At 57.4% G+C, this 12597-nt stretch overlaps 6 protein-coding genes across 6 annotated transcripts; 4 read left to right on the forward strand and 2 right to left on the reverse strand.

Annotated features, from left to right (window-relative positions):
* Window positions 1-267: 267 nt before the first annotated feature.
* EX895_003855 (uncharacterized protein) lies at window positions 268-2922 on the forward strand (the record flags this gene model as incomplete). Its single annotated transcript, XM_029884453.1, has 1 exon — window positions 268-2922. The coding sequence occupies one exon, from the start codon at window positions 268-270 to the stop codon at window positions 2920-2922; it is 2655 nt and encodes an 884-aa protein (XP_029739163.1).
* A 685-nt stretch (window positions 2923-3607) lies between these two features.
* On the forward strand, window positions 3608-4924 carry EX895_003856 (uncharacterized protein; the record flags this gene model as incomplete). Its single annotated transcript, XM_029884454.1, has 1 exon — window positions 3608-4924. One exon carries the CDS (start codon window positions 3608-3610, stop codon window positions 4922-4924), a length of 1317 nt encoding a protein of 438 aa, XP_029739164.1.
* Window positions 4925-5122: 198 nt separating this feature from the next.
* On the reverse strand, window positions 5123-6184 carry EX895_003857 (uncharacterized protein; the record flags this gene model as incomplete). The annotated part of the gene is made up of 1 exon (XM_029884455.1): window positions 5123-6184. The coding sequence occupies one exon, from the start codon at window positions 6182-6184 to the stop codon at window positions 5123-5125; it is 1062 nt and encodes a 353-aa protein (XP_029739165.1).
* A 394-nt stretch (window positions 6185-6578) lies between these two features.
* Window positions 6579-7481, reverse strand: EX895_003858 (uncharacterized protein; the record flags this gene model as incomplete). Its single annotated transcript, XM_029884456.1, has 1 exon — window positions 6579-7481. One exon carries the CDS (start codon window positions 7479-7481, stop codon window positions 6579-6581), a length of 903 nt encoding a protein of 300 aa, XP_029739166.1.
* A 1616-nt stretch (window positions 7482-9097) lies between these two features.
* Window positions 9098-9835, forward strand: EX895_003859 (uncharacterized protein; the record flags this gene model as incomplete). The annotated part of the gene is made up of 1 exon (XM_029884457.1): window positions 9098-9835. One exon carries the CDS (start codon window positions 9098-9100, stop codon window positions 9833-9835), a length of 738 nt encoding a protein of 245 aa, XP_029739167.1.
* Window positions 9836-11191: 1356 nt separating this feature from the next.
* Window positions 11192-12268, forward strand: EX895_003860 (uncharacterized protein; the record flags this gene model as incomplete). Its single annotated transcript, XM_029884458.1, has 1 exon — window positions 11192-12268. The coding sequence occupies one exon, from the start codon at window positions 11192-11194 to the stop codon at window positions 12266-12268; it is 1077 nt and encodes a 358-aa protein (XP_029739168.1).
* Window positions 12269-12597: the final 329 nt, after the last annotated feature.

Below are 12597 nucleotides of genomic sequence, written 5' to 3' on the forward strand. Positions count from 1 at the left end.
AGTGAGAACTGACTCGACTCTGAGAGTAGTGGTGGTCGTAGCTTGTGATGATGAAGAGAAGGGCCGGTTGGAAACGGAGGGTCAACTTCGGCATCAGTCTTAGCAAAGAGCCGTGAAAAACGCCGCTATAAACCCTTTCTGAGCCGAAGTGGAGCACGAGCAAGACCCTGGAATCCTGCACAATCCACTAGGCTCGTGCAACGACAGCCTACACGTCCATCTCCGACCATCAATCACATTCAGTTGCAGCGGCTGTCCATCTCCGAGATGAACTTGCATCGACGGCGCGGCATTTCGCTGCTGCCCGCAACTTTATGTCTGCTCCCAGTCGTTATTGACTGGGCAAGGGCTGAGCAAGCGTCTTTCGCAATTCCTACAAAGCCGAGCACCACAGGCAGCCCCCCATACTTGGGACCGGCATGCTATCCGTTCTGCACCAACACTGGCTACGAGGGCCCTGACACAGTATCTGCAGTCGAGTCGGCGCGATATCGCGACCGGATAGGCACGCTACAATGGGTTGACCCACGCATCGGTACCAATGGCCCGGATCCATCCGAGTATGGAGGCATGGTGCCTTCCGTAGCGCTGCCATTCGCTGGCGTGCGCAGTGTGCCCATGACAAGAGAGAACCTCGTTTCTGGCTGCGCATATCACGACAACGACACGGTCCATATCGGCTTCCTCGCGAGCCGCCAGCCTGCGATCTGGATGGGCGATTATGGATTCGCAACCATCTTCGCGGGACAAGGCGAGGTGAAGCTGGGCAAGCACGAGAGAGGTCACAAGTACATTCGTTCGCAGGAGTACGTGTCTCCTTTCAAGTATGCGGTGCATATGGGCAACTCGTCGTCGGACCGCATCTTTGCCGAGCTTGCCGGCAAGAGCCGTGCAGCCATGGTGCAGTACACCTTTGTGCATCCAGCTAATGAGAGCGTAATCAGGCGGCAGAGGGGAACAGATTTGCCCCCCGAGCTTCTCCTCCAGGCTTCGCTGGGCAACAATGAATCCCAATGGGGGCCTCATATTGCAGTGCAGGCTTCGCGAGAACAGTGGCGCGGCGCCGTTCGCATCGATGTGGAGCGAGGCGAGATCTCTGGCTACAACACGGAGCGCATGGACTATCGTCTCGGCCCGCACGAGGCAGCAGGCTTCCGAGGTTATTTCGTCTACCGCTTCGAGTACCAGCGTCTCGATGCTACAGACGACGAATGGCTCTCCGGCTTCCCAAGTGATGGGGTTGGTACAGCGCACACCAACGGTACCGGCATTGCCATGCACCCCGGCGAGCGCGCACGATGGAACGAGCTCGGAGTGTATGCTTTTGCTCGCTTCCCCATCGACACAGCCCGCGTGAGAGTGCGAATGGGACTCAGCCTCATCTCGGAAGAGCAGGCGCGCTACAACCTCGATGTTGAGATGCCAGACGGCATCAGCATCGAGCATGTCGTCGATGAGCTCATCGATGCGTGGAAGAGCAAGACGGACCGCATCCAGGTACAAGGCGGCACAGAAGCGCAGAAGCGTATCCTCTACACGGGCATCTTTCACGCCTCGCAATACCCAGCCGAGCATGCAGAGCCGATTCAGAACAGCGATAGTAGCAATGAGACGCTTCGACACGGCCAGAAGGACAAGCACAGGTATCACTACTACTCTGGCTACACGGACAGCGTGCACAAGGTCAAGCAGGGGCTGCAGCGGTACCAGTCGTGGTCCATCTGGGACATTTACCGAGCGCAGTGGAACCTGCTAATCCTTTTCGAGCCAGAGCGGGTGGTGGACATGGTGCGATCGCTTCTCGACATCTACGACCAGTCGGGCTTTTTACCTATGTGGTCGACACTGGCAGAAACCAACATCATGATCTCGACTCACGCGGACTCACTGATCGCCGAAGCTGCCGTCAAAGGAGTGCGTGGATTTGACATGGACAAGGCGTGGGAGGCGGTCCGCAAGGATGGGACCGTCCCACCAGAGCGAGAATATGAGCTGCGGTACGAAGACCGCGAGGAGTACACACCGCTCGAGGTACGTGCTGGCTTGACGTTCTACAACCAGTCGGGCTATGTACCGTTGGACGGTTGGTCCGAGTCAACAAGTCGCACCCTCGACTACGCCTACGATGATCACGCGATTGCAACGCTAGCAAATCTGATGGGCAAGAAGGAAGATGCCGCCTTTTTCCACACCCGCAGCAAGAACTACCGCCACGTCTTTGACCGCGACCAGGGACTAATGGCAGCTCGACTGAAGAACGGCACGTTTCTTGTCCAGCCGCTTCCCGACCCACGGGGACGCCAAGAAGGATTTACGGAGGGAAACAGCTTCGACTACTCGTTTGACGTCGTTCAAGATGTACCTGGGCTTGCAGAGCTGGTGGGAAGCCGGACAAAGCTGGTCGAGTTGCTGGATCGACACTTCGGCGAAGGGCACAATGATCAGTCTAACGAGCCGTCGCATCACATTCCTTACCTCTATGCGCTCTTGGGTGAGGCGGCCAAGACACAGCGTCTGGTAAGGGACATCTCCCACGAAGGGTTCAGCGACCAGCCGGACGGATATGCGGGAAACGAGGACTGCGGTCAGCAGAGCGCGTGGTACATCTTTAGCGCCATGGGCATCTACCCTGTCGATCCAGTTTCGGGCGAGTACGTCGTCTCGTCGCCGTTCTTCGAGAAGATCAAGGTTTCGATCCCGGCACGCACTGCGGAGGGAGAAGCGGTCGAGCTGCGGATCGAAGCGCCAAGTTCGAGCGACAAGCGGGTCTACGTCGCGAATTTGACGGTCAATGGGCGGTCAGTAGGGCAGCCGAAGCTGGCATGGTCGGACTTGCTCGCTGGAGGAACCTGGAAGTTTGACCTTGCCGTCACTCCACAAGCGTGGGGCAACGACAAGACGCTTCCGCCGATGTACGCCTAACGAGCAACATGACCTTGTCGATCCTCTCTGGCTCAATTGTCTGTCTGTCTGTGCACCATTCTTCCATAACATATAGCGAAGACAAGATTGAGCTCAACATATAGCCTTGTCCGTTCGCTCCTTTCATCTGCGGCCATAGAACCTTGAAAGCACCGCATCCCGTCCGATCTGCGAAGTTAAGCAAGGTATCGCCTAGTCAGTACTGCGGTGGGGGACCACGCGGGAATCCTAGGTGCTGCAGTTCATTTTTTTTGGTCTCGTATGGCAAAAATCAGCGTGGGGGGAAGAGGGAGTACGCCGTGGACGAAGACAGCGAGTTCGACCGTGGCTCAGTTCGAGCTGCAATGCCGTAAGAGGCGGCGGGGCGAGTAGCATCGTCTCGACGGTGGAACTTGCATTTGCCTCTCGAGCGTGCCAACAAGAAGAAGCAAAGAAGAAGAAAGCGCAGTTGGAGTGAAACTGCACGTCGATGCTGGTCCGTGTCGATGCTGGTCCGATCGACGGTGTGTCTCAGAGTCATGTGGAGCCGTTGGGCTGCAAAGTTGCATGGTTTGTGCGTTTGCCAAAAGCTGAGTTACGTCCTTGAGAGAATTGTATAAAGAATCTGTTTCTTCTCATTCCTTCGCACCTACGACCACTCTTATTTCTCACGTACACCATACAGCTTCAACCCAACGCTACAAACATGACGGCTGCATCTGCCACTCCTCCCTCTGCTCCCATTCCGGTCTGCGTGGTCGGCTTTGGCAATTCGGCACGCACTTTCCACCTACCTTTTGTGCTGGCGCTGCCGCAGCTCTTCACGCTTCACTCGATCCAGCAGCGTCCTCGCACTGCCGCCAACGCTTCGTCTTCCCCGGACGCATCTAAGCTCTTTCCGAACGTCACTGTCCTGCCTGACTTTGACTCGGTGCTGACCAGCCTGCCCAAGAACGGCCTGATGATCGTCACCACCACCAACGATACGCATTTCCCCTTCGCCAAACGCGCGCTCGAGGCAGGCTTCAACGTGCTGGTCGAGAAGCCCGTTGCGACCAACCAGAACGATGTTCAGGTGCTCGTCGACTTGCAGGAAAAGACGGGCAAGCTGTGTGCCGTTTACCAGAACCGACGCTTCGATGGCGACTTTTTGACCATCCAGAGTCTGCTTGCCGACAAGGGCGCGGAACCGTCTGCGCTGGGTGTGCCGACGTACTTTGAATCGCGCTTCGACCGCTTCCGCCCTTACGCTAAAGGAGGATGGAGGGAGGAGGTGGACCCGGACACCCAGGGCGGCGGCATGCTGTGGGATCTCGGATCGCACCTCATCGACCAGGCTCTGTTCCTCTTTGGCCCACCGGAGAGCGTCACCGGCTTCGTACGCAATCAGCGCAACCAGGGGCCCGCGGCCGTTGACGACGACTGGCTCGCCATCCTCAACTACCCCGCTTCTGCGCCCTTGCCTCCCTCCTCGCCCGCTTCCGGGTCCAAGATCGGCGGGCTCAGGGTCTCCCTGGGCGCCACGTGTCTTTCGTCGCACGTCGATGCCGAGCAGCCGCGATTCCGTGTCGAGGGCACGCGCGGAAGCTACGAGAAGCGAGGCACAGATCCGCAGGAGAACCAGCTCAAGCTCGGCTGGACCCCCTCTAGCCACCCGGAGGAGTTTGGCGTCTACAGCGAGTCCGCCGACCCGGACAGCATCCGCCTAGGGCGACTCACCACCATGGTCCGATCGGACGAGGATCTGTCGCTCCCCACACCCGGTGCCGGTGCGTCGGCACCCAAGCAGCCCCAGCTGTCCGTGGCCAACATCCCGACGCTGCCAGGCAGGTACATTGATCTGTTTGCGAACGTGGCTGCTTCGATCCAGGCCGCTAGCCAGGCGCAAGTCGAGGGCAAGAATCCAGCCGAGGCGCTCAGGAGCGTTTCGCTCGTCGGCGTGGAGAGGACGCTCAATGCGGTCAAGCTCATCAAGCTGATTCGGGAGAGCAGTGTGCAGGGAAAGACGCTACAGTGGGCGTGAGAGGGTCTCTCTTCGATGGTGTATAGAGCTGATTGCCAATCTATTCGTGAACAGTAGCAAAGAGATTGTGTAGCGCTTCGCTCTGCCGAGAGGGTATATCGAGGACGTGGGTGTCTAGCATGCGTGTGGGTGTGTCGTGTGTATTGTCGTAACAGTTCGTGCGATGGGCGTCGTCTTGTGAGCAACTGAGTGCTGCGGTCACTGCTCCCCCTTCATCCGGCGTTTGTATTCTTCGGGACTCTCAAACTTCTTGCCCAAACTCCACATGCCGATTCTCCGGCGTCTCGCCTTACTCTCTGCCCTCTCCAACGCATTCAAGCCCGTCGTCGACTTTCTCCACACTTTGGCCCACCAGGTCGCATGACCGTAGTCCGCGCCTGCTGCCCTATACACTGTAGCGAGCCCTTGTTTGACCATAGCCAGCGACACATTTGTCTTGCCAAACACGTACGGGGCGTTCCAGACGTAAGGCGTGGCCACGAGCCGCTTGTACTGGTCGATGTGCGACGGGTAGAGCCAGACGAGTTTGCTGGATACCTCGTGTACGGTGGGCGAAGGCGAGCTGCTGTGAGCGTGGGAGTTGGCGCCAAAGAACGACTTTTTGGGCGGTGTCAAGTTGTCCGGCGACGAAGGGGATTGCACCATCGAGGTGAGGAATTGTTTTGCCTCTTTCGAGAACGGTTGCGCTGGTTTGCCAAAGTGTGCGCTTTCGGGCGCGTCGACACCGGCAATGCGCACGGAGATGGTCTCCTGCACCAGCTTGGAACGCCCCCCACTGCCGCCGCTTTTACGCTTTGTGCGAGGCGGCCATGGGTTGAGCCAGTCTCTTAGCAAAGGTGGGCCAGGAGTGTGGTGGAATCGGAACCCATCGGCATCGCCTACAGTGATCACTCGGCCGACGAGCACCTTGCGATAGCGCAGAATGGACGGTGTGATATGTTCGGCGGTAGGGATGCGTCGGAAGTAGCGCCACCACAACAAGGCGCCCAGTGATGATGCTGTAACGCCAGCTGCTGCTGCGCCGACGGGGTTCGAGAGAGCGGTTCCGACCAGGTCCGACGACTGCTCGACGACGGACCATACTGTCAGTCTTGCCTCGCTGGTTGGAGGCGATGGTGAGATGGTTGCACTCTTTGCTTGTGACTGGGATCTATGCAGAGGATTGACGGAACGGAGGCTGAATGCTGATGTCGATGGAGTTGCTGGAGTCGATATCGACGTGCTAGTAGACGGGCCCGCGAACGGCCATAGTGAGAGCATTGCAATTTTCCCGCTCGTAGATCTATGGCAATGATGAGGTAGGCAGCAGACCGTCTCGGGGCGTTTAGGGAGTCGTCGTCGATGTTGTTGTAGTGGGAGGAGAAGAAAGCGCTGTTCCTGATTTCGGTTTTGGTGCATGTGGAGTCTGCTTCACCAAAATCAACAAAACACAGTTTAAACTGCATAAAATCACAGCCGCACAAGACAAGTCGACCAGAGACCAACACCTGAACAACAAAATTCACACGCGCCTTCGCTGCCATTCAGATGCATCTCGTTTCGACGACGAGCGGGACCTTCCGACAGTGCTTGCGTTGCAGGTCGATGGATATGAATTGCCTTGTATCGAACTACACACTTATCTACATGGCGAATGGGCTGGCGCGAAGTGCGTTCAGTCGATCTTTCTGCTGCTCGTCCTGCTGCCGCCCGTCTTGGGAGGACCATGCGTGCTGACGGTAAAAGGCTCGAACGAGGGAGCAAGACCGATCTTTTCGCCATCCCGCTTCTTCTGCTCTGCGAGTGCCTTGTCTCCGTTCCAGTAGTAGACCACCTGGGCGGCGATGGCGGCGTTGAACAGCGTAGCTAGTCCAAACCCGTACAGAAGCAGCTTGTCGTCCGTCTCGGTCATGGTGGTAAACACTCGGGCGATGGTACCCAGCAGCTGTGCAAACACCACGATGCTGCTCAGCTGACCCCGGCTCTTGTCCTTGTACAGCTCGGCCATCTGCGGCACCTTGGAGGCGAGCGAGATAGGGATCGTCGCTGCCTGCAGTACCGTCAGTGTCGATGCTGAAATCACAGCAGGAGTGGCCAACGCCAGCGAGCCGATACCCATCAGTGCTGCGGCGATCGTGATCTTGTTCGATTGCGCGGCAGGGTCTACACGACCCGTGCGGGCATCGGGCGAGTAGGCAATGACCAGCAGCAAGATGACCATGTTCTGCAGCGTCAAGCTCAGGTTCTCGCCGTACGTCGAGAAAGGAAGGCGTGATCGAACTGCATAGGCGAGCGAGATGGTGTAGGCCACCACTTCCAGTGTATACATCGAAAGCGAGATACCGCGTGCGCTTCGTCCGTTGACAATGTTGAGGATCTGCGGCACCTTCATGATGCTTCCAAACACAACGATGCCCAGCCCGAGCGCTTTCGAGATGGCATACTTGACGCAGTGCGTCGAGCTGAGATCGACATTGTAGATGAGCGTTGTGTAGCACTCTTGACCGATGAGCGCGATGGCTGGCTTCTGGATGAAGACCGGCAGATTGTGCGTAACGGATTGGATGGCGGACTGCATGGTGGATGCTTTCCTCGATTGATGGAATCTGGCTTGCTCTAACTGACGATGTCGGCGAAGCTGATGGGGGTGGATGGGGACGAGGCAGAAGCAACAAGGCCGCAACGTCTCGATGATGACCACATGGCCAAAGCGTGCCAGCTCAATTGACTGTCCACATTTCCAACTTGAGATTTCCACGTCCAGTCTCCACATTTTGGCGGTCGCTTGGCAACGAGCCCAAGAGCAAAAAAAGAAATGCCAAAAAGTAGCTTCTGTCGGTTTCGATCCGACGACCTTTGGGTATCACCACTCGAGAGTGGAAAGGTTTCATAGGGTTTAGATATGAGCCCAACGCGCTACCTACTGCGCTAAGAAGCTCGATATTGATTACGTTTCGTTATGTATATATAATACTTTAATTCACACAACACCGGGGCACGCTCTTCGTCTCGTCCATCGCCAAAAGTCACCTTTACCATTGAGGAAGAAAAAGTGCTGCGGTCGGCAGATTTGACTCAGCTTCCTTTCCGATCAGCTTCCCCTCAGATCAGCTTCATCGCCTAAATCACCGCATTCAAGTCACAGTCAGCAGATCGAAATGTCAGCCGCTCTGTCACGATTCTGAGGCCGCCGCTGGCATTCCTGGAACGGCCCTCGTCCTGGTCTCGGTGACTTTCGAAACAAACAAAAGCGTCTCACGCAGCACAACTCTGTTGAAAGTCCTTCATTCAGTAGCTTCGCATCAGGACAGGTGAGAGACAGTAGCCGAACCCTTCTGAGTGTTCCAGAACATGCGCCAACGAAAACGTGGCCGACATCGAGCTCGGCCCGCTGCGTGTCAGGGCACGCACACCGCCTCGATCGACTCGTCGGCCTCAACGATGTTTTCACCCCTCGCTCGTCCGTGCATTGCGCTATTCTGCTTAAGCCTCAAAAGGAAGGACGCTGAATCAGCTCAAGGGCACCGGTGCTCAATGGTCGGCTTGCTGCGGCCAAAAGCCCTGTTTCAGCTGACAACGCTTCCACCATCCAAGACCTCGTGACCCGTCGGAATCTCTGCTCAACTGGAAGAAGAAAACCGAAGAAGACCGAGTCGACAGCTCCAAGCGAAGCTGGCTAGGCGCTCGTTCTCCTCTACCGCACCCTTCGACCCACGACTCTGACCTTCTTGAAGGCGATTCGTCCCAGTGCGCTGGACGCCGACCGTTCTTGCCATGATGAGTAGCATGGATGACGACCTTTGCAATCACTGACTCAGCATATTCAAATGTTGCTGCTGGGCGAGCAGCGACATAGGATGGTGAGGTGTCAGTCAAGTCGGCACTCCGCAACAGGGCGAGCCATCACGGCGCGTGGATCTGCCCAGCCCCAGCACAGCAGCGTTGCAAACGGCGAACTTCGAGCGGCAGAGCCAAAGCGTTTCTTTGGAGAAGGCTCTACGAGCGCAAAGACATAAAAGAACGACAAAGATGGCCGCCTCTCTGCCCCCTTTCTCCTCTCTCGTTCCGCACCCTTTCCAACATCGAACAACTCAAGCAAAAGCCACACCGCTTCGAGCTCACTTCTCACTTCTTCTTTGTGAACTCTTCCATTCTTTCACTCCAAGCGACATTCTTCTTCTTACTATTGCAACAATGACTCGTATCTCTTCCATGCTGGCGCTGGCCACGTCCTTGGCTATCCTGAGCACCGCTCTTCCCTACGCCTCGGCCGCTATTCTTCCCACGCGCGATGTGGCCGAGCAACAGGTCCAGGCCGACAACTATCCAAACCTGGCCGCAGTCAACGTTCCAGCAGCCCCTCTCGAAGCTCGTGAGAGTCAGAAAGAGGATGACTGGCCCCATGGAGGTCGTGGATGTGGATACGGTGGTGGATGGGGAGGTGGATGGGGCGGTGGTCGAGGAGGCGGATACGGTGGAGGTCGCGGCTGGGACAAGCGTGCTGATCCGGAGTCCCGAGATGTGGAAGATGATTCGTCTGGTGGTGGCGGCGGCGGCGGCGGCCGAGGAGGTGGTGGTCGCTTCACTGAACGCGATGAAGGCGGTCGAGGTGGCGGTGGTCGATACACTGACGCTGAAGGCAGTGGCGGTGGTGGTGACGGCCATGGTAGCGGTGGTCGCTACACTGATGCTGAAGGCGGTGGCGGTGGCGGTGGTCGGGGTGGCGGCGGTCGCTACACTGAACGCGATGAAGGTGGCGGCGGTGGTGGCGGTCGAGGAGGTGGCGGTCGAGGAGGTGGCGGTCGATACGTTGACGCTGAGGGCGGAGGCGGTGGAGGCGGTCGGGGTGGCGGTGGTCGATACACAGAACGAGATGGTAGCGAACAAGGTAGCGGCGGAGGAGGTGGTGGCCATGGCGGCGGGGGCCACTGATGATCCTGGCGATGGCGACGAGTAAGTTTGCAATCTCGACCGACTAGGGTTTCAACCGCAACATCCGACCGTTCTCATCCTTCCAGCATCGTTCCAGCATCTTTTCAGCATTGTTCGAGCATCCTTTGGTTCACTCTCTCGATCCTTCTCTCTCCATGTGACGTGCACTCTGAAATCCACTCTTGATGTAGCCAATCGGTTCAACACCTCTGCGCATCGTTCCCGGCTTGTTCCCTCACTCGACCTGCGTTCTCCCGCTCACTTCCTGTGCAGTGTAGCACTCCACCCTGTACTGCTAGTGTAACTCAACATGCATGCACCCCACACAGCTCGTTTGAATGCGCATCTCTCGCTTTTCTCACATCTGCTTAGCTGTACTCGTTTCAGCAGAATGACTAGATTGGCGGTGCGTCTCGATCCAAGCTCGCAGAGTCCACCTCTTTATCGAAGGAGTCGTGGGCGTGAGCGACGACCATGAAGCTGAATTTGGTTAGAGATGACGAAGGCGAAGAGGTTCGAGCGGGACGGCCGTCATTTCGCGACGGCTCGCCTGTGATGTTGATGGGGAGGTTGGTGCTCGTGTCGCGACGCGTCGTTAGTGAGGTGCCTGTGTTGCGGGGCTTCTGCGACGCAGGGACTCCACGTACCTTCATCATCTCAGCGAACCTCAAGATCAGACACCTCCCACCAAACACACAACAGCGTCTGAGCTTATGAGGTCAATTTCGTCGAGCGTCTGTCAAGAGTGCAAGGATCGTGCGCTGGCTCTCACTTTGATCCATACGCAGAACGTTCTAGCTCGAGAGTAAAGGGCTGTTCGGAGTGGGTGCGCGATTGGCCCTCATTGTTTCGAATGTGGCAAGACACCAAGGCTGCTTTGGATGTCGAGCCACAACCGATGGCATCGCCGAAAGGCACGGTGCACGTTGCCTCTCGAGAATTAGCAGGCGACAGCGTCGGATTGAGATCCAAGGGTTCGTGCATTATGATATGGATCGGAGTCAAGGTCGGAGCTCTCCTTCATATGAGGTGCGACTGGTGCAGTTCGGGGGCCAAGCGGTGTTCGCGCTTTGGAGACGGACGCCAAAACTTGTCTACTCACTAGGCAGCCAACACTTTGCAGCACAGCTCTTCGCAAGTCCTAGCGAGAGACGGTCTGCTGAAACGACATTGTCAGATTGAGTTGTTCGTCTGCTCTTGAGCGTATAAGAACCTACCGCAACGAAAGGGCAAACGCAACCTCCAACTCATCTCATCCTCGATTTCCCCCTCTCCCCCACAACAAGCTCTTCACTATCTTCCACAGACGCAAGACAATCTGCTCGAATCTCCAACTTCAAAGCAACACTTCTCAAGATGGCTCGTATCTCGCACGCCCTTGTCATGGGTGTGATGCTCGCCATGACAGGCACCTTTGTCGCCGCCAAGCCGGTGGCTCAAGCGCCTCTCCAAGTCGAAGCAGCTCCGCTCGCTAAGCCAGAGACTGTCTACTTTTCGATGCACGAGAAGCGCGCCGTCGACGATGCGGCTTTTCCTGACGAGGACGTTGCCCACCCGACGATCGAGAAGCGTCTGCTTGCAGCCGACGTCGATCCTTCCGTTGGCGGTCTGCTGAACGCTCATGCGGGCGTGGGTCTCAACGGTGGCGGATATCCCTACGGCGGCTACCCGTACGGTGGCTACCCGTACGATGGCTACGTCTACCCTGGTTACGGCTACCCGTACCACCACCATCCCTGGTATCCTCATGCGGGAACGGGTGTCGACGCTCAGGTTGACGTTGGTGGGCTCGGTGCTGGCGGCAACGCTCAAGTTGGCGCCGGTCTTGGTGGGGGCGCTGGCATTGGCGGTCACGCTGGTGTGGGTGCCGGCGTCGGCGGTGGTGCTGATGTTGGTGGGGGTGCTGGCATCGGCGGGGATGCTGGCGTCGGCGGTAGCGCTGGTGTTGGAGGTGGTCTTAGAGGTGGTGCTGGCGTTGTTGGCGCTGGCGGTATCGGCGGTTATCCCGGCTACTATGGACCCCATGGTGGTCACGGCAGCCGAGACGGACCTGGTGGACCTAGCGGCCCCGGCACACCTCCACACTACCCTCCTCCTTACGGCAGCGAACCTCCTCACCACCTCCACTATCACGGCGGTCAAGGTGGCACTGTTGCGCCTCCTCCTGGTGTTGGCTACGGAGGTCACGGCATATACGGTACTCCCCCTCCTTTTCCTCCTCCCCCTCCTCGTCCTCCCCATGGCTACGGCAGCCACGATGGAGGCAACGGAGGCAATGGTGGCAACGGAGGCTCTGGAGCCCATGGCGGTAAAGGTGGCAATGGCGGTAACGGCGGCAAAGGTAGCAACGGTGGTAAGGGCGGCAATGGTGGTACGGGTGGTGACGGCGGAGACAGCGACAATGGAGCGTGCGATGCTGCTGCAGGCCATTAATCTTGTCGCACGCAGCATGCTGACCGACTCAGTTGATCCTACTGTGCTGTCTCTGGCATAGAAACAGCTCTTGATTCGTTTCACTCGTGTACGACCGGATTTCTGATGAATCGCAATGACATCTGCCGTCTCTTGTTCCATTGCTATCGTGTTGGTGTTACTGTCAGTGAAAGGTTTGTGATGATGGCGGCGAACAGCGTTGCTGAACAAGCTGCTGTGGTGTTTGACAGGTTCCGAAGGCGGAAAATCTTCGAGAAACATGTGTCGCGTGGGCTTTGTTGGTCTCAGCTGAGCACGCTCCACGTTGGATTTTTTGCAACTTTGACTTC

The sequence above is a fragment of the Sporisorium graminicola genome, chromosome SGRAM_22, assembly GCF_005498985.1.
Source record: "Sporisorium graminicola strain CBS 10092 chromosome SGRAM_22, whole genome shotgun sequence".
NCBI classification, from domain to species: Eukaryota; Fungi; Basidiomycota; class Ustilaginomycetes; order Ustilaginales; family Ustilaginaceae; genus Sporisorium; species Sporisorium graminicola.